Source organism: Bombus affinis, chromosome 13, assembly GCF_024516045.1.
Source record: "Bombus affinis isolate iyBomAffi1 chromosome 13, iyBomAffi1.2, whole genome shotgun sequence".
NCBI lineage: Eukaryota > Metazoa > Arthropoda > Insecta > Hymenoptera > Apidae > Bombus > Bombus affinis.
The window spans coordinates 1,010,287-1,031,845 of NC_066356.1; the positions used below are offsets into that span (position 1 = coordinate 1,010,287).

The 21,559-nt window shown below is 37.4% G+C and overlaps 1 protein-coding gene across 2 annotated transcripts in view; it reads left to right on the forward strand.

The window, feature by feature from the left end:
* The first annotated feature begins 200 nt into the window (after positions 1-200).
* The window catches only part of LOC126923074 (voltage-dependent calcium channel gamma-7 subunit), a 39,690-nt gene continuing 18,331 nt past the window's right edge, over positions 201-21,559 (forward strand). For both annotated transcript variants that reach the window (XM_050736103.1, XM_050736104.1), the window contains exons 1-2: positions 201-586; positions 18,435-20,208. In XM_050736103.1, coding sequence (XP_050592060.1) covers positions 19,869-20,208 — 340 coding nt within the window. In that variant the 5' untranslated portion in view covers positions 201-586; positions 18,435-19,868. The remainder of the gene's footprint in view (positions 587-18,434; positions 20,209-21,559) is intronic.

Here is a 21,559-nt window from a genome sequence, read left to right on the forward strand (position 1 = left end):
CTCTCAGATATTAACTCGCCAGAACCACAGGGTCGAAGGTATCAGTGACAGCCGAAGCAACCCTTATCCTTTGCACTTGTTCCTCGTAGATTTCGGTGCGTTTCTCCCGCGTGTATGCGCGCGCGTCGCACCGCGCTTTCGAGAGGGTGCTGCGCGGTCGACGGGCGTCGTCCGGTAGTCGAATTCGTCGCTTCCTCGAGGTAGGTGCGCTCGTTCCTCGCGTCACGAACCAACGCTCTTTCCTCTGCGATCCTTTAAAATCTCCAGGAGAACCGCCGACCCGAAGAGTGGGGGTAGTACACCCCGTTTTCTTCTCGAACGAGCTTTCAGTGTTGATTCGTGGTGCACGAGTTTCGCGTTAACGATCGAGGAAACGCGGTACTGCGAATGTCGCAGCGCCGTGTGGACTCTGCTGCAGTCAGTGATCGTGCAAGCTTCTGAGAGCAAAGGGGTAAGAGAAAAGGGATGATCGTAGGTGCGCGCGCGAGACAGCATCTTACGGTTCCCCATGAAGAGACTGCTTGCTGGTGAAGGAACTGACAGGACGGTGTACCGATTGGTATACAGACTCATCGAGGAACTTCAGGTATGTTTGAAGAACATCGCATCTAGTAATCGAGAGACGAATCTTTTCAATCAGACGATAGACGTGTTGATCTCTTCCAGCGCCGATTCTTTTCCTTTCCTTTCCTCAAGTGATTTTTCTGTGTATACTCGGTAAACACGGTTTCTTTGTATACTACTAGATGTAACGAGTGCACGGGTGTTAAAACGACGGTTAGAATTAAATTTACTGCCCCGTGCTAGTATACTTCTTTGGTACTTGTTTCTTTTTATTTTTTTCTTTTCATCATTTATTTTCTTGCAGAGTTTTTAGTTGCCGCAAACCGCTTCACCGAACGCCGACTGAATAAATACGGCTTCCCTTGTAAACGCTCCACGGAAGGTTTAGCGTTGTACGAACGAGTGTTTAAGCGAGTACTTTCGGGCTTCCTTGCTTGATCCCTTTCGGGGAAAACTTTCTTCGAAGTAACTCCTGTTTCATTTCCTTGTTCCATTTTCGATGTATTCAAGAATTGTTATCAATGAAAAGGTTTAAGTAAAATAAATGATCAGTGGAATTTGCTCTCAGTTTTTATAATTGGTTTCCTACAATTTCTTGAGAAAACTTCGAGTGCCGTTACCGTTAGGATGCAGTAAACCAAGCCAATGATATATCGATAATTTTTGCGTGACATGTGATCCCTGTGATGTACTGCAAATAAATTTTTGCCCAGATATTCCGCTTGGTACTATCGAAATGCTACCGATTTTTAAAACTCGGCAAATTGTTGGAGTTCGGATTTTCTTGTCACTCGCAGGTGGTTTCTTCCTTCGTTCTACGAATTGAAGCAGGACGAAAGTTCTTTAGTTCAAAATTCAATACAGGTGGTATTCTTCCTCTTCTGCGCCACAGTTTTAAAATTTGATCCTGTTTTTCGGAGCAGAATATCTTTTCAAATAATTATTCAAATTATGTAATTTAATAAATAAAATAATATAATAAAAGTAAATTGAACAAGTAATCCCATATTGTCGAATGAATTAACCAAAGCCTATTAATGTCTGAATTTTCAACGAATTTATTATTTTCTTTTTGAAAACAATTTTATGCAACAAATAAATGAACTCCTTAACGAAAAAAATATTTATCCGGCAGCTTTATCGATAATTCTGGCGTGGAACGTGCAGCGTTACAACACGCGTGCTGTATAACGATACAGCATTGTAAAAAGGAAACAAATTGCGGAAATAAATCACAAATTCATCACCGAGAAAACGGAGCGATAAAATTACTTGTTGTCACGTTCGATCTCCAAATTCTCAAACTCATAGAGAAACACGAAAGTGAATTATGAAATCGAGACAAAATATTTTCCTTTATACAGTTGTTTTCAGTGTATGGTTCAACAAAATTCAACTAGCTAAATAATACTATATGCGTAATCATCTACTTGAACTACCGCACTATATAGCAATAAAATTCATACAGAAAATAAATAAAGTAATAAAATTTGTATGCCCAATCGATTATATAAACTATAGCCCATTAATATGTATTAGAAGGAGAAACCTAATTAATTTTCGTGGAAGTTGAATTTACTTTTCACATTTATAAACTATACAACACGTGTTTATTATTAATATTAATACAAGTATTTTATTATTCAGCTGTCATGCGGATTGCCCCCTGCACAATTAAGCTCTAATGTACTGTACAAGCTAGTCAACGGATTTAAATACAAGCACCATGAATGAATACGTTTATATTGCCGTAGTTATATAGATACATATATGTAAATATCGGTCCCTTTAAATTCTCTTTTATTGAAAAAAATACAATTACTAAAGTCTCATACAAACTGTCAATTTTCATGTTATAGAGTTTATTTTTTCAAATTTTAAATACTAACTCAGTTTACGCTATTTAATAATATTTTTCACGATATCCTCATTTTCAAGCTCCTATTTATATAGACTAATAGGTATAATATTCTGTAACTCTTTGATGATTCGACACAAACTGAAAATTTATTCCCAAAATCTATTCGACGAATACGATTACGAAACAGATGCCTGATGTTTAGTTAATTTTCTCAATTACCTTTAGTTGACGGAATTATAAATTTAATTTCGACATGACTCGTGACAAGTGAAATAATTTGAAATTGTTCATTTTCAGGTTGTACAATGACAAAATTCTTATTGACAAGTTGCGCCTTGTAGTATATATTTATATTATATCGATTCGTTGGCAACATACGTGATTCGAAGAGGATACTGCGGATATACGTCATTCACAATTATCCCTTTGAAATTGAACAATTTTCATTTTGCATGACTGTAATACCATTTTGAACGTTTTTGCTTTTATTTGAAACTTTTATGTTAAACTTCGTAGTATACGTGAAGTAGCCTGCATTGCGGAATTTTCAATGCATTCCCTGTTAAATTTTCAAGCTATAACAATTCTATAATTATAATTAATTGTCACGGTACTGGACAAGGACTGTTTATTGTAGTCATGAAAGCGTTTGAAGCATTTTGCAAATATATACTTTTACAACGAATTAGCAAATATCGCGAGCCATTCATTCATCGAAAATATAAAGATTACGCGAATAAAAAATAAAAATTTTGAAACAGAAAGCGATAATAACTGTGGCATATTTCTATGTTTACATTTCAGATTTCAGGAAACTGTTGCAAGTGTGGTTTGCACCGAGAGTGCAGCATTTTGAGAAAAGTCAGGAAAAATAACGAAAAAGGCAACAGTACTTCGTTTGTCTGTATTTTCAGATTGCAGACCTAACGTAATATCTGTTTGAAACATTTACGTGGGTCACCAAATTGCTTATGCATGTGCTTGTACATATTAGCATGTCGCACGTGTGCACACACCATGTATAAGTGTACGTACAAATGGCAACCAAAAAATCCTTGCTTCTAGCCTAGGAAAATCGCAAACCGCAATTCTCATTATTCTAGTTGCCGACTGAAAGTTATTTGTACGATCAAAATTAGAACCCTAGCCGAAAATAAAATACATTCTCTTTTTGTCGCCGATTGCCATCACGAATGACGATTATTGGAACACAGAAATACACGGAAATAAAACCATTGAGAAATAACTTGGAAGTGGAAATACTAAAAATAATACAAAATCAACAAGCCTGTCCTTCTCATAGAAATTCTTCAAATTCGGATAAATTGTCGAAGTAAACGTGGTGGTATTTAGCGAGGATGATTATCATGATCGTTATCACATTATATGTAAATTAATTCACGTGCCGCTGCTTTGTGAGATAGATCAGATCCTATTAAACTTATGACGTGAGATTTCGGAACTTCTTTTTCTTCGGAACTTTATTTTGTACGGTCCATTGGCAAGAAAATAGCGAAAAAATAACAAATGTTGCGAGAATTGAAAGAATTCTTTCAGCTTCATCAAGAAATTCTTGGAGTTCCCATTAGTGGACGTAAAATTCCAAGGCAAAGGGAATTATCCGATCTCTGTGAATTCAAAGGTAGATTTGTGCATATCGAATTCTCCTTCTCCTTGGAACTTCTCGTTACCTCCACCCTTTCGTATAATCAACAGTATTATTTATCGACGCAAAATCAGCATGTAGCTGGCTTTGAGAAATTTGCACGGAATATAATATGAGGATGTTGATCACCACCGGCGTAGTGCCGCCAAGCTTCCAGATTTCTTAATTTAGAAAGAGTATTATTCGCATATTCAATCAAAATCAATTTTTTCATATGTATAGATAAAATTGTACAGTACGCTATAAGTAATAGAATCTGAAGTGTTGATTGTTTAATGCGAAAGGAATAAACGATATTCGTATATCGAATTACAAAATAGTAGCGAAGCTTCATTAAATTGTCAATACGTAATGTAGGTTCTTTGTGATGCTTTATAATTAATGTTATGATGATAACGCTTATATTATTACGTTATTATTGCGTTATATATCGCATACATAATATATATTAGGTCATCCGAAAAGTTTCTTTCGTTTTATAACGAAATAATGAATGCGCAACATTTTCCGTTTTATATCATTTTATCGAATTACGTATGATCCATTTTGTTCTATCAAACTAAAGATCACAACGTTCGACAGATTACGTTTCATGTTTGTATAAAGATGCGTCGTTGTAAAAGACGTGTCTGTAAAAGAACGACACTTTTCGAACAACCTAATATATATAATAGACCCAGTCGTAAAGAAAGACACGTTTGTTTGAAAATAACATATGAAGTTAATAAAGGAGCATATAAAGAAAGAAAATAACATATAAAGATATATATATTAGGACATCCCATAAGTTCGTGCCGTTTTTCGAGCGGTTATATATGTTAAGATTATTTCAGTTTCATGAAAAAATGTAATCCCCCTCTCGTTGTACAACTTCTTCCCATTTTTCTTGTAGGGCCATTATTCCGTCTCGATAAAAGTTCTCTTGTTTTTCTTTAAAATAATTTTCTAAGCTATTTTTGAGAATGTCAATATTTTCAAATTTGTTACCTACTAAAAAGTGTTGTAATGCTCTGAACAGATGGTAATCATATGGGGCAATGTCTGGGAAATATAGGGAATGTGGTAAAATTTCCCAATTAAATTCAGACAATTTTTTTGTAACGCTTTTCGCGACATACGGTCTAGCGTTGTCGTGATGGAAGATAACGTAGTTCCTATTCACTAAACCTGGTCGTTTTTCAGCTAGTGCTTCCCTTAATTTTTCTGAGTGTAATATTTGTATGAATTAATGGTATCACCACTAGATAAAAGTTCAAAATAGAGTATTCCTTTATAATCCCACCATACACACAAAAGAACTTTACGTGGATGTAACCCTGATTTTGCACAGCGTTGAGGTGGCTGATTTCGTTGGGACCAGCTACGTTTCCGTTCAGGGTTTTCGTGAAGTATCCACTTCTCATCACCAGTTACCAGGCGTTTAAGGAATGGCTTATGTTTATTACGCGCAAGTAATGACATGCACGCTGTCGTTCGTTCAAGACGGTTCCGTTCCGTAAGTTCATGGGGCACCCAAACGTTCAACTTTGACACCATCCCCATTTTTTTTAAACATCTATGAATCGTTGTCTTAGGTATTTTCAGAACATTTGACATCTCTTGAACTGTCAAACTTCGTGATTTTTCAATAAGATCCCGAATTTTATCTTCGTCTGTCTGAGGAGGACGCCTGGAGCGTTCCTCGTCTTCTAAACAGAAATTCCCAGCTCTAAAACATTGGAATCACTTCCTACAGGTGCGAGATGAAAGCGCATTTTCTCCGTAAACAGCACATGTTTTTCGTGGCAATTGTTACAGAACTTCCTTTCCGAAATTCATATAACATGAGACGTCGAAAATGGATACGCATTTCACTCATGATTTCTTACTGTTAGAAGTCACTATGTTCACTATATTACGATCTTATACCCACGAAAATCTGCTCTAGCCTGTCCTCGACCAGCTAAGCTCAAGTACAGTGGTCTCTTATCGCCGTATGTTTATAAATCGGCACATGAAATGTATACACAAAAGTGGGCACGAACTTATGGGATGACCTAATATATATAAAATGATCACGAACCGCGGTCTTCTCAGCTACTCGACGTTTTCAATTATTAATTACGAAAGAAGCCCAAGGATTCTGGTAAATGACTCTGTTGGGTGTAGGTTTGTAACAGATCATTCACCAACATCGTTAAGTTCATCGGGGCGCCCGCGGAATCGACTTCCTTTTCAGACGATAGCAGCTCCATGAAAAGCAGACCCAAATTAGCTACGTTGCAGTATCAATGCCTTAAAACTCAACGTCTTTGAAACAGAAAATTTCCTTCATTTATAGCGCACGTATAGTTTTCCATTTTTACTCAAATTTATTGTCTTCTTTTTCTAAGTAATTGACAGCGAAATATAGGCTGAATTCTTATTATCTAGCCACGCCAAGAATGTTTCCTCTTTTAAGCAGATTGTTGTCTTTCTTAAAAATGCAATGTCGATAACCAACCTAAATGAGAACGGAAATGATAAAATCTTATACCGAATTTTGTCGAGAAATATTAATACAGTGTTTAAAAAATCGTAAAAGTATGATGAATAAAAATCCGACCATTTGGACATGTATATTCTGTATAGTTTTTTACGCTCAAATTTCACGCATGGGCGTATGATCATCCGCGGTATAACTTCGAGTTTATCTCGGTTGTGACCGACGTTACCAATGCACGTGGAAAATTGCTTCACGCTTTCATCGTCGCGCGAACGTCAAAATTTTTGTGTCATTAAGGAGAAATCCTTGGCTTTTTCGAATCAACGCCACGCGTTCGAAACACTAGCTGAAGTTTTTATCTCCGTGTCTATTCGTGACATACCCATTAATGGATTTTCGATACGTGACGTCGCAGTGCAGATCATTCGTATTTCACAGCTTTACTTTCCAATTTCGTTCAAGTAGCAAAAATGTGGAGAGTTCGCACGCCCCTCGACTGCATACAAATCGACCAGCTTAAACAAACCGTCTCATTTCTTCAAAAGAACTACGAAGTGCGATCTGTGAAATTTACGAAAGTGATTGCTATGTTTTTTTTTCAATTCTCTTATACAAGAAAGACGAATTCCACATTTGTCGCAACTTTAGTTACTGTGACATACATCACTGTACATGTAATTTACGATTCAACGAGTTTATTTTTATTTCAAATGTATTTTTCATCCTCTTCGTAATCTTCGCCACGAGCCATGTAATTCCGGATGCACGACACTGTCAGTATTCATGGCGGTATTACTTTAAATTAACTGAACTAATAATTATTCGTATAATTCAAAGGAGAGAACAATTACGCGCCTCGCGAAAAATATTATTACCGGTATGGTGACGGCTGTACGCATAAAACTGAAATCACAATGCGAAAGAATAAAAGTTTTAATTGAGAAAGGGAGGAACAGGCCTCTGCTCTATTTTTGTTAACTTGGTCACTGTAACAGCACCTCCGAGATTAAGTTGGACCATATCGCACGAAACTAATTTAAGTTCACCATACGCGAACTTCTGTGTTCCGCCAGGAGCAACACAATGCACATGCTCTTTTTCGATTTATGTTTCATTTCTAATTGTTCATTGTAGTTTCTTAACTGCAGCTAACACAACGAGATCCAGCTTCTCTTTTGAATTGTAACCGGGAACCATAATTGCTGCTCTCGCATACTCTGTGAATTTACAAAACAACTCTTACTTGTAACGCTATTATCTTACGCAAAATTCGGAATTAATTTCGCTATTGTCGCTATTGTACAATGCTATTTTCGATTCACTGTTCTTTGTAATAGAATAAAAAAAGAAAAGACGAGGGCGTCGCTCTTGCCATCAATTAAAAATATCAAACTCAAATTCGATGATCATAATAAATATCTAATAAAGGGACATTCAATTTTTTCTATGAACCTCTACATTTCCCAAATCGGTAATTGTTAGGTTAGAAAACTTTACTCTGTTTGTTACGGAATTCTAGAAAAAAATCCTTACGCCAGATAAATGTTGCGGTAGCTATGAAATATGTTCCGCGTTATTCCAACTGGTGGTATTTTCCCTACAACGTTCCACGTGAACAATTTTCCACACTACGATACTTAACGCAAACATCATTCTACGGGGCTGTACATTCTACGACGTGTTTATCATCTATACACTCTGCGACACAGTTCGCATATTGTGGTTCTTTTAATATGCACAGTACTACATTTCTAATTTAGTCCAGTCTCTACGTTCATCAATATACTTATACAAATAATATATTGTATAATCTGCAAAATTATCGAACTAAAAATAGTAATATTCCGATATGGCAAACACGCGTTGCATTTTAGAAACATCACTTCATGTAAAATCGATATACATAGGTATCTTGATCTATTTACCTAGTAATGACCAAAGTGTTCAGTAATTAATTCAATGAAAGGTGATACGATTACGATTTAGCGAAAAATAATATTGTAAAAGGATAGATTCATAGAATTGTCTAGTCGATCGAAAATAATCGCTGCCTACCTGATTACGTATTAAATTTCTCAACGTAGTTAACAGAGGCAAGGTGGAATAATATCGCGTCTAACGAAGCAGATATGAGATAATGCAACACTAGGATATGACTGGACGTGGAAAATATCCCACAGAATAGCGTCACACGATCACCACGGATATTAACTTGCATTGTTATGCAAACTAATCTAACGAGCAACTAGCAACATTATAAAACTTTCAGTTCTTAAGTTTTTAGTTGATAATAAAGTCCATCGAATATATGCATGGTAAAAAATGTTCTTCCTCCGTCAAATTAAATGAATGCTGTAGTTGCACATTGTTGATTAAAGGCATTCATGAGTTCTACTCGAAAATATAATTTGCGGGAAGAAAAAAGAGGGACCATTTCCCATAGTGGCTTTATTTTCTTTAACAATCTTCCATCACGAATGTATGGCAAACGCATTTTTTAATTTATTCTCTATTGTAATTTACTCTCTATTGGATCTCTATTGTTAACGCATGAATTTCTAATAAACTAGAGCGAAAATAAGCGCAGCATACTCCACTTTCAACATACGGTACCACGCAATAACTTATTTTTTTTAATCCTCCTTTTACGAGGCGTCCTATTCCAGAGTTATTGATAATTTGTCGAAGAAATATTTCCTAACAATATGATTAGTCGTCATTACAAGGTCGCTATTGTAGATGACCCAAGATTTTTCCACGTTACCGTATACATCCAGGTATTTCTGAGCTCCCATCGTGGTACACGGTACACGCTTTCCGTTTTCGTTTCGCAGTTGAATTTCAATTTATTAAAATGCCGGATCTCTCTCGAGCAGGGCTCGGTGATCCTTTTTAACGTCGTCGCTTCGCTTTCCTCTTTATATCGCTTTCCGGAAGCTGGCACGAAACACCGTGGTCACGCCGCCTCGAATGTCTGAATATAAACAGCGACGCTTTACAATTCATGACCCATGAACGGAACCACGACTCTTCTTCGTTTTCTTCGTTTTACCAATGAAACACTGCCTTCTCCCTGCGTTCTTTTCTTCTGCCCGTAAAAAAAGAAACTACACACGCGATTATCCTTCATGATAATTTTGTAATTCGCGAGGTACTTGAAGAATCTGTCATGCAGGTCGTTAGCAGGAGCTCGCAATTTGCAGAACTCTTTCAATCTTTCAGCGACGATGTAATTCGGATGCACCCTCTAACGCTATACGCATATACTTTGATTCAAACAAACTTTCTGATACTAATTTCTTTCTGCGAAATTCCTCGCTAAGACCAAATTACCTCTAGCAATTAAAATGTTACATTTAACGTGCTCGAAATGTCTCTCAGTGGAATTTCAATTGAGATCTTTGTTCGAATAAAACTTTTCAAGTGCGTCGCTTCCCTTATCGGGATTGGTTATTATGGAAACAAGGAGATCGCAATGTTTCTGTGAATGCAATCGCATTCGTTAAGCTTCATAGAACTTGCAGTTGCTACATTGTTTGGCAAAAGTCCTCGAAACCAGACGATTCAGAAAGTTTTTCGTTTCTTTGCTTTTGCGTAAAACTCCGTACGTGCAGCAGCGTGACTATCAGCGCCGAGAATGTTAGCCCTTAGAAGTCAGCCTCGAACTCGGCAACCTTTCGACGACCAAACGAGCTGCTTGAATACCTTCGTCGAATGCTACGTCGAAGAATACAAACCCCGGTGCGAGTTGGAATCTTGATTTTTGAAATATCACTGTGGACATCTGATATTTTCTTTAAACCGGTTGCGCATTTTATCGATACGTCCCAATTGTGCAGGAAGTCAGTACGATGTATAAATAATAAATAGACATCACGTTTATACATTTATACACGTACTTTGTATTTTCTATTCTTTAAACAATACCGTAAATAATTTCATTTCAAAAGATACCACGTTCTCGTTGTGAATCGAGCGTAATTGTCCGTTTCTGTTGTTTCAGCGAATGTTAACGATCTACGTATTTATAAATCATATTTTTCATCAAACAGAAAGCTATAGTGTGCTCAGGAAAAAAGCAATTTACGTTTAAATCATCCCCGTGCTTTGGACTTTTTCACACACGAAAGTGTACAATTATGGAAGGCAAAAATGTATTGGACCCCAGGGTGTTCTCATGATACATCACCATCCGTGTAGCAACTCTTGTCAATTATCGCGGCATTTCAGTGCAACGACCATCAAGCAAAAACAGCGTTAAAGAACCTACGATAAATTGGCAAAACGTCTGGGTAATTGTACCGTCCATGCAAATTTTCCAAACAGAGTTTCACCATTACGAGCTACGTTCTAAACGAAGCTAAGAATCCATCAACTTTAATTCAACGAGTACTGAAGATGAATTAAACTCGAATATTTTCTTCAAATTGAAATTCGTAATTTTCTCGTTTCGGAGAAAGTACACCGAGGATAACGTAAGTTTCTTCTTTTTCTTCATTGTCAAAGTTATTTGGCAAATTACGTACGACGCGACGTGACAAATTTATTCTCTTTTATCTTTCCTTTGTTCTTCGAAGAAGACGTGTTTTCAACTTCTCGTCTACGGTTTTTCTCAGCTGCATTGCTTATGGAGTAACAAAAAAGGAGTTACTGCGAAGATAAAAATAGTAAGACGGATGATTGCGTTTCTGTGCGAGCCACGCCATTTGTCTCACCCTTCGCAGCGCATCTTACAACAAAACTGTCGCACTTGCGACAGTGAAATACCGATTTCGGACAATTTTCCTATGAACCATAATAAAGCGCAGTCGACGAAAAAAGTCGAACTAAATTTTTTTTCATTTTCTGTGAAAATCGGTGACATTCTATCGAGAAAGAGAAAAGAGTACGTTTGTACCGATCGTCCATTGAATTCTTCGACTACCTATATCAAGAAATTTTATGATACTAGTAAGTGATGCGAAGAATAAAATATGAGAAGAGATAAAAGAGACAGAAAGATAAAGATACAAAAAGGAAAGAAATTAGAATAGAATGATTTAAAAGAATCTGAATTTGAACGTGTTCCGAAATTATTTTTCTATATCGAGGTATTTGGCAGAAATTTTGTTTTCTTGGGACGGAGTATTTTTTAAATAAATTTTCCACGCGAAATAGAGTTTACTCAGGTCGTTTACTTGTCTTACAGGGATCTCGATAAATTTCCAACCTTTCCTCTCTCGTAGAAATTCCCTATGTGGGGACACACATGATTATAAATGGTAGGGACGGCTACCCTCGGGGGTTGACCTCAACGCCTGTCGGGTCACCTGCAGAATCTTTCGACGACCAAAAATATCACTTGAATACAAAAGCCTTTTCGAAAATATGGATCCATAAAAATGTTGTGATCGTAAAATACCGTGCCCTATAATTTTCCAATCCTTAATAAATAGAAGTAACTCGCGTAAAATGAATTGTGAACACACGCTGGGATCTTAATTCACAGTTATAAAACATGGAAAAATTCTGTGCTCTAGATTAATGGGGCAAGTTGTTAGTTTTCTTTCGACGAATTTAAAAGTCAAGGATATTGTGATGTTTTTTTTAATTTAAGAGGAAAATTAGTCCTACCTTAGTTTCTTTGATCTCGAAATCATAATACCAATACCGATCCGGCGATATTGGAAAGCGTCCTTAAAATATTTGAGAGGCACCTCGCAACTCAGCTGCACCGAACGATCGACCGCGAAGTAAAAGTCTGGCAACGTGCCGTATTCCCCCACATTTTTCATTAAAAGGAAGAAGAAAAAGCAAGGGCAAGGAAAACGCAAAGTACTTGGCCGAGTGGAACTAAAATGGCGGAAAAACGGAGCTTTCTTGTCAATTAAATCGTCGAGATAGAAGTTATACCGATACTAAATACGAAATTTTATCGCTATATTAACTTTCCATTGACCTGAATAATCAAAGTTACTTGTTTTGCATGAAACAAATTTATACGGCAACTTTTTTAGCGGCAAAATTTTACTACCTTCTTCGTATTAATTTCAAATGAATTCTAAATCCTTCGAAAGATGAAACGTTAATCAAATAAATGGAACGTAATCGTTAAAATTATATATTGGTATGTACTTATTCCTTTTTCATTTATTTATTTCTTCTTTTTGCATCATATATTTATTCATCGTTTCCCGTAAAAACATTTCGTTAACATAGGAGATGTCCAAGGAAAATAGAGGAAATGAAAAGATCACTGTGTGAATCGCTTTTAGTCTTTATGACAGTTGAGGGAAAAGTAGCAAAGGGATGGCAGTCAATGGCCGCACGTGGTGGATGAGCGCTTTCAGCTTCTTTTAGCAAAAATCAATTTCGCTGACGCTACTTATAATCCGATTAATTAAAACCTAGCCGTGAAGGATAGGACGCACGGTTCTGAAACCTAAAATACGAAATATTATACGGCATATTATGAAATAAAAAGAGCGAATTACTCTCACTAGCCTCGGGGGCGAGCGGCGTTTTAATGGATATAAAATCCATCTACCGTTAGAACTTTCTCGCATCACGTAAAGTTTTAAAGTATAGAACGGAAAATTGCGTTTTAATTGCGTGTTCCTAGCCGAAGGTATAAATGGGTGCATATTTCACGAGAAATCGATACACAAGTCTTGTGGTGCACTCGTGCTGAAAAAACAAATCGAATCGTTTCTTGAACCCCGTGTAATATACTTCTAAAGCTAACAAATATCTCGTGTAAGAAACACATTAACATCATTGGATTAAAAGATGTGATTTGATAAAAAACAAACACATGCATGACGTTAAAGAACATTATTGATAGTTCTATGAAAATCCCTTGCTTAACGCAAATTTCAGCGCAAAATTTTCAATAATCCAGTAAATATATTATTTCACATTTTAATTATTACACGTACGGTATTCGAGAATTCCTGATTAAAGTTATAATCATGTTGAAGGGAAAAAAGTTAGATTTCTTGAATCATTCTACCGCTAAAGCCAAGATTCATCTTAGCTTCGTCTAAATTATTTCGTTCCCTTAGTTTCATTCATGCGTTATTTAATCCAAGCTCAGTCTTGCTCACAACTATATCTCTACGGAAATTTGCGGAATGCGACGAGCCCTCTCTCTCTCTCTCTCTCTCTCTCTCTCTCTCTCTCTCTCTCTCTCTCTCTCTCTCTCTCTCTCTCTCTCTCTCTCCTCTCTCTCTCTCTCTCTCTCTCTCTCTCTCTCTCTCTCTCTCTCTCTCTCTCTCTCTCTCTCTCTCTCTCTCTCTCTCTCTCTCTTTCACTTTCCCTCCTCAAGGAGAGTGGTTCAAAGAAATTTAATTTCAATGCTAAAGTCAAACTGTCGCGCTTTGACGAAAGAACATTCGTTTGAGTTTATCTTCGATTCTTGTTATCTACATTTTCACTTTGATTATCTTCCTTGTTCGTCCTTTACCGTCGTCGCTTCCATCGAAACTTTTACCTTTCATTCTTATTCATGAGCTAATAGGGTATATTACGGGACGTAGATTTAAAGTTTTGACGAAATTTAAATCCTTATACGGAAGCCAACATTGGAAACACTGTTTTAGCTGCAGATTTCCTGCAAATTTTCCATCTAAAAGTTATCGTCAGTTAAACCTTATCAATCGCAAAAATTACCAACGATTACGTTGCAGAGTTAAGTAACCACAAGTACATGGCAGATTGGTAAAAAAAAAAAAAAAAAAAAACAGGAAAAACTAGGTTTTGCGGAACGATCGACCTTAAAACGTTTTCCTGGCTGACGATGGCCTTGTTTCAGTAACCGTAATGAGTAATGGGAAAAGCAATTGCAATTAGATTCGAATGACGTGATTGCAATGATACCGCTTGCGCGATTACTTGTTCTTTAGCCGCATGGTTTGCGAGTAAGCAAGCCCTGCTTGCGCTTGGCGCAGTTCCGCCTCATCGTTGCTTCATTATCCGTACTTAACGAAGCTTTTCTGCAAAGCACTACGATCGATTCGAACCAGTTCCTGTGGAAAAATAAACCATCAAGCGGCTGGGAGGAAATATTCCCTATTCGCGTTACCATAGATACGGAATAAATGAAATTATTTTGCAATTATTTCTTGTACTGCTGGAATTTATAATAGCTACATGGTAAATTATTGTATATTGGATATTACTATACTTCCATTGTCCTCTGCCACGGAATTTAAGTCCTCTGACACAAAAGAAAATCGCGAAATTCTGTCAATTTCGTCGCTGATAAGCTACATAACAGTAGATGTAAAATTCGGAATTAGAAAAGAGTAAATAGATATAATCGTCATATAAATCAGAGTGCGATTATAGATATTTTCACACGTCGTAATGTGTCCGTTCATCGTGCGAATAAAAATCTCCGAGCCCCGAAGGAAAGTTGATTTTTCTTTCTTAGTAATTTCGAACTCGCGAGTGATCCTCTCGAAAGAACAGCACGAGAAAGATCACTTTAAAGTACGTGACGAGAGCAAAGAAGATACATTTGCATCTCAAACGGCTGAGATTAAGAAGTTGAATCATTCCCGCGTTGCATTACAGTACAGAAGCTTCTTACGGTGTGACCAAATGTTCTTCGGCAAAGTAGGCTGCGCGAAACTCGTCCAGGATACTCAGTTTGGAAAGAACTTTCCAGAAACACCTGACAAATTTTAACAGCAACTTCTCCAGACACATTTATTATACGTTATCGATACAACTTGGTAATTGGGTTTTAACAACATTACTTAAAAGCTTGCTGCCTCCTCCGTTTATTAATCGGAATTTTCATCGAAGAATTTTTTCTGAATTAAACCGAGAACAACTCTTACATTTCTAATATCTCGCTAAATGGAAGCATATTTTATGTACCACGATATTCTCTCGTTTCCTACATTCTGTTGTTTCAGAGAAACATGCCACGTCTCTCTTTTTCACAGAAACACGTAGCGAAAATAAAACAAAGCAACGTGATCTTCGAGAAACACGTTCGTCTTCGTAAATCCTTCAATATTGTAAACTTGTTCTGCGTTCTCTCTGCGATGTTCTCGCGCTTTTGTTCCAACTCTGTTCTAATAATTACAAATAAAGAAGGAAATGAAGATTCACAAAGATATAAGAATTTCTAATTCGACGTTGCGCACCGTTTAACCGATTACTTGTACATAATTTCCATCATTCTTTGTCGCAGAATTACATTGAGAATTTTCCATAGCTGCTCAGATAGAGACAGCTCGAAAAATTCCAATCTATATTATTGCGGCAAATTAATTGCACTTTTTGCGCCAGTAACTAAGCTACAAAATCGTGTTAATATTTTAATCACCTGTTGAGCTGCCATTTCCTAGTCTCGCCATTTCGCTCGGTACGATAACAGCTTTATTAATGGTTCACGTTTTTCATTATGTTACTCTAATGATACATTTACCTCTATTCATATCTGAAGATTTATAACGTACAAATATCTACGATTCTTTCTCTTTTTCCCAACCATTACGAATTCAATCATCTAAAAATATTCATTGTTAAAACGAATTAAATAATCATGCAAGTTAGCTCTTTTGTTCGGCGAAATTTCAGTTCATAAAATTGCCTAGCACATTATCCATCGTCGTCCTGTATAATTCAATCGGGTCAGAGAAGGCAGTTCAATTCTAAATCTAAGCCGAAATGAAATCAACGTTTCTGAATGCGGTGCAATTAACAGTGCGGTTAACCAATAATCAAATCACAGAGCGTGAAGAGAATCGGCGAAAGAAGATTCAAGTGGTAAGAGGATGAACCTCTTGATATTTCCTTGCGAGAACTTCACAATCAAGTTTTGCAACCGACTCTTAGCAACAACCCTCCTAAGTTGGAAGAGCCACTCAACTATCGAGCACCCACTTGAAAAGTAGAAACTGGAAGTCACATGTTACGATGCGAAACTGCGCAACCAGACCAGAACTTCTATTGCTCCGCCCCCGCACCGCGATATCCCGATAAAACCGCAACGTGCATTTGCACCCCGTGAGCAGACACCCGCGTAACTGCACATCGCCCCGAGCCACACCTGCGAACGCTACTTTGGAAGTTTTCCCGGGACCAAATAATTCTAAAACGAAATTACAGGGAGGCGCGAGTTTTCATCTAAATGGCTGAATTTTGTCGCCTCTGTGCGCTATATTCGCAGAAGGCATGGAACTCACGTTCAAACAACCGAGAAGTAAAGCAGGTGCGGCGCCATCATTTTCAATTAAATGTATTGAACGACGACGTGTGACAGCAGCTTTTTCGAACGTGAGAAACGTCGGGAATAAAACAGTGACTTTTAATTCTCGTCCATGCGTCTTATATGAATTTGACGATTGTTGCATAAATATAAAGACGTTGCGTTTTTTTCAAATTTTTATCAAACCGTTCCAAATTTCTCTCCTCGATATGAACACTCCGGTTGTTACTTAAATTTTCTAACAACAACAAGTCGAGTCAAGTACGTTAACTTGTATGAACACTTGAGTAGATAACTGGCTTAAAGTTAAACAACTCATTTATTTAACCAATTAAATTGGTTTAAGCCAATCTACTCTAGTCACTCTTATGAGCTATCACTCGATAATATCAGAGGATTAAATATCGTCCATCAAAGGAACGGATCAAGGCTTCAGGGATTCGAATCGAAGGATCGTAACTATCTCGGATGTTGGGTTTTCAATGTACATTAATCCGAGGATCTTTTCTTTTGTTTCGATCGTTTTCTGCCGCTGTCGAATCGAAAGATCCGGGCTCGTCTGAACTTCGATAATCCTCACGGGATAAGGCACCAGGTTAAAAAGAGGGTGGCGATGGGAGGGTTACGCCCGATGAAAAGTCGCGACCCAAAGGGTCTTCGATGAGGCTTGCCGTGGCGAGTTCATGGATTACGCTAATAGGAACTCCATGAAATTTATACGAGTAGCGGCTTAAAAGTTCAATTTCTGTTCGTGGCCCCGGCAAAAGGCCGAAACGTCGATTCAATTACGATTAAAGGATTAACAAGATGCGTAAGGGTGGCGGGTTACTTTTTTCGAGTCTCTTTTTCATTCTCGTTCGGCCTCTTTTTCTTGCTTGGGAACTGGGATATGCTCGTCGAGGATCCTCGAGCATTGCCGAGTCGACTAACTCAAGAGGGCATGATAATCCAACGAGGCTTCGACACTTGACTATCTTGCGGCTTCCATCACCGCTCTTGCATGTTTCGCTGTGGATTTTCGTCCATGCTTCTGCTTAATCGTCTATAATCTATGTCTTTTGTATCGCCGTCTGTGAAATATCATGCAGTAGATTCGAGTCCTTTCACGGACGATAGGAATCATTATTTCCACCAATTAAAGTCAGATGAAATCAATATATGCAATTGGCCAAATATATGCAGTAGACCAAACTGTAAATGTCAATAGATTTGTAACTTATTCAATACTAATGATACATAAATGTAGAATGCAATAAATTTCATTGTACGATAGTGAAAAGAATATTCGCGTTAACTTCGTTACTGACTACCAGAAGATTCAAGAATTTCCTGCAAACTCTTCGAAGCATTGGAAACATGTCAAACAATCTTTTATACTGCTTGTTTCGTGCGCGGAATATCAAAGAAAACTCAGCATACCCAGATGATGGATTAAAGATGTAGAAACGTTTCTGCTCTAACAGTGCTGCCTACGTCTCTCGTATTTTCTCTGCGTTCGATATGATCCAATAAAGCAGGAAAGTTTGACTTAAATTTCAGAGTTCGTACGTAGTTGTCGCTAGCTCAGAAGATTTATGAATTTCGGTAATACACCCTAAATTCTAGAAATGTTTCGTTCAACAGCTTCACACGTAGCTCATAAATCTTAGCTGCAGACCGACCCTTTCTGTTGCAGAGTTTGGGAAAGGACGACTGGTGGGCACCTTGACGAACTTCGAACTGCAAACTGCAAACTCCTAAGTTTGCACGACGGCCGAAGGGTACGATCCTCCACGGAATAGTCTTCGAGTCTTCCTTAAATCTATCTAGGATACAGCGATCAAAGTGTTTGTAACAAATGAAGAATACTCCTTGACGCCGGCGTGTAACGCAATACTTCAAATTCAGCCCATAACTATTCATCACTACGCGTACACAGCGCTGAAACTATCACGTCGAGCTCCCTTCGAGCACCGAATGAAAAATTACGCGTCAACATCCATTGCCTTCCCTTCAACGATGAAGTGTTTATTCCAAAGCCTTGGGAAAACAGTATGAAAATGTTGCAAATATCTCTCACTCTCTCTCGATAAATTATACCATTCATCATAAATTGTAGGCGAAAATGTTTATTCGATAAAAATTTATCGAACCAAGAGTGGTTTGTCATCGTCTGATGGACGACTTTTTAACCAGTTCGCTTTGGAAATGTTTTATCAAGAATTTGCTACTGTTTAGGCTATCTTTTGCAATTACTGTAACTTCGCAAACGTGCGTAACCTTTTTGAATAAAGGAGAGAGAACAAGACACGACAGAAGAAAACTTTCGATTGCAGATACCCACGATAAGACTCGGGTGGAAATAAGTTATTGCCGTTACTTCCACTGCATTATCGATGAAAAGTGTTAACGGACGAATCCAGTGCCAACCGATTTCCAATATCGGCTTCGTCACGAACTTTCGCACATAACTTCGAGAATAACGATGTATAAAGGGGAACCTTGAAATAAAGGAGAGAACAATAATTTTTCTTTCCATCAAAACCGGATTTTCACAAGTTTCTTGGTCGCCAGCCAGATTTTCTTGAGGAATATTTTTAAATAAACGCAATCCTTCAAGTGACAAAAGGAAAATTCTTAACATGACGAAAACATTATAAAATTGTTAAATCGTTAAAAAACAGGACTGTGATTTTAGTATTTGTAAATATCTAATAACAGAACTTATAACCGAAGTACAGTCCTTCAGACACTCACGAAGCGACCTAGTGCTTCAACTCAGAAGATTTTTACTCCAAAGATATATGCTATTAAAAAAGCGTTATGAAGTGTAATAATGAAATGACCAGAAGCGCCATTAAGTTCTTACATATCGATTATAATTACTAACCAAGAGTTTTAAATTTAACATTTAAAAAAAAACACATACACAGAAAAATATTAGAACAAGGAGGCAAAATCTAGTGAGAAAAATCTTAGAAGTAAATACATCATCAAGTTCTATCGTCATCGTCGTGATTAAACCGATCCAAACGAATCCTTGAGACAAAAAAAAAGAGAAAAGAAGAGATTAAAATATAAAAACGAAAAGTACCAAAAAGCTTTTGATTGCTGGTGCTGGGATGCCCCCATGACAAAAGGGAGGCACGTGGTGATGTCTTGTTGTTGTTGGTGTTGCGACAACCTCGGCAGTGCCGGTTCTTCAAGTGCTGGTGCTGGGGGTGTTGTTACTGGTGCATCTGGTGGCAGTGTTGTAGTTGGTACTAACGCCAATAACGCCGGTGGTAGTGGTCTTGGTATTGCTTCCGGTCTTTCTGCGATGCTGTCGTTGGTAGTCGTCACCGTCGCTATCAGTACAGGAGAGTGGCTTTTGACGGAAGAGAAACTACCGAAAACTTCATCGAATGCTTCTGTGGAGCCTGACAGCAAAGTTACGTACAGTGGTCTGTGGAGAGTCTGCGTTGCTATAAGTAAGTAGCTTTCACAAAGTTTCTATACCTCACGATACAATTGTAAACACTCAGCTTCGATCAAGCTTATGGTTATGTATCCATTGGGAATTTATTTATAACTTTGTTTCATCCTTCTGGCCAATTATTATTTTCCATTTTTATCTCCTTTGTAATGAAATATTTGCTTTTCAACGAGGAAACGTTCCGTGCTTATTTGTTAATATTTATTTTTATATACGAAGGCTAATAAATCATTGAATAATTCAATTACTCGCTGCACCCATTCGCGTGCTAAACAATGAACAAATATAAACTTGGGAATAAGTCGAGAAATATATTTCAGCATTAGCAAAATCCGTAATACTTGAGGGGGTAATATTATGCTAATCTTCATCATTGCTTCCATAAACAAGATACGACATTCCTTATAATTGCCGGAATCAGCTTAATTCGTAATCTGCTTATGAAGTTGAGAAAAACAGCAGAGTTACGAAGATTGACTTGGAAATAAATCGGTGGCAAAACTGTCGCGATGTGATTTTACTTCTTTTAAAAAAGAATAGTACCAAAAATCTCAAAATCATACGCTTAGAATATATACTTGACGATATTTTGTTACAATATAGAATCATAGTGGATTTGAAAAATATATTATCAAGAGTAGAATAACATGAGACGATATCCAAGATGCGAAAGGTGACGAATGACAGTGGAAATTTTGGAAAATTCGCGATAGCATCAATAGTAACAGAGGCGCTAAAGAAAATGTTGACTCAGCACTTGTCATTGCATTCACCAGCCGGACATACCAGCTCGGAATAGATCAAATGTACATGTGAATGAAAGCTTTAGCTATCTGTTCAAAAAAGAGAGAGAGAGAGAGAGAGAGAGAAAGAAATAAGAAAAACGAGTAAAATACTCAAAATTATTACTACGCAATTTCTTTCCGTAGTATACCAGAGTATACTTTCCATTCCGTTTGTCTTTTTATTCTTAAAGACATTTTAAGCCAACCTCAATTCCGTGGGAAAGCATTACCAGACACTTTGGAGAATTCGCGAGCGAATTGTAACGACCGATCCGCTTATACTATTCGCATCGTGTTTGAAAAGTGATATAGAAATAGATACGATAGTGGGAAACGATAACGGAAATTGAAAAAAACTCCCGGTGAAAGGAAGCACCGTGAAACCGGAAAATTGTTTGGGACCTTCTTTGAAAGTACACCGAAGTACTCCAACGAACAAAATTGTATTTAAGGGAATCTAATTCAGCGTCGTTCGAGCTTTTCCCTAAGCTCTGAACCGTATCAAAGGATAAAGGGGAAAATAAAATAGTCACGTATATGCCGTAGTTGCTTATTAGGTAA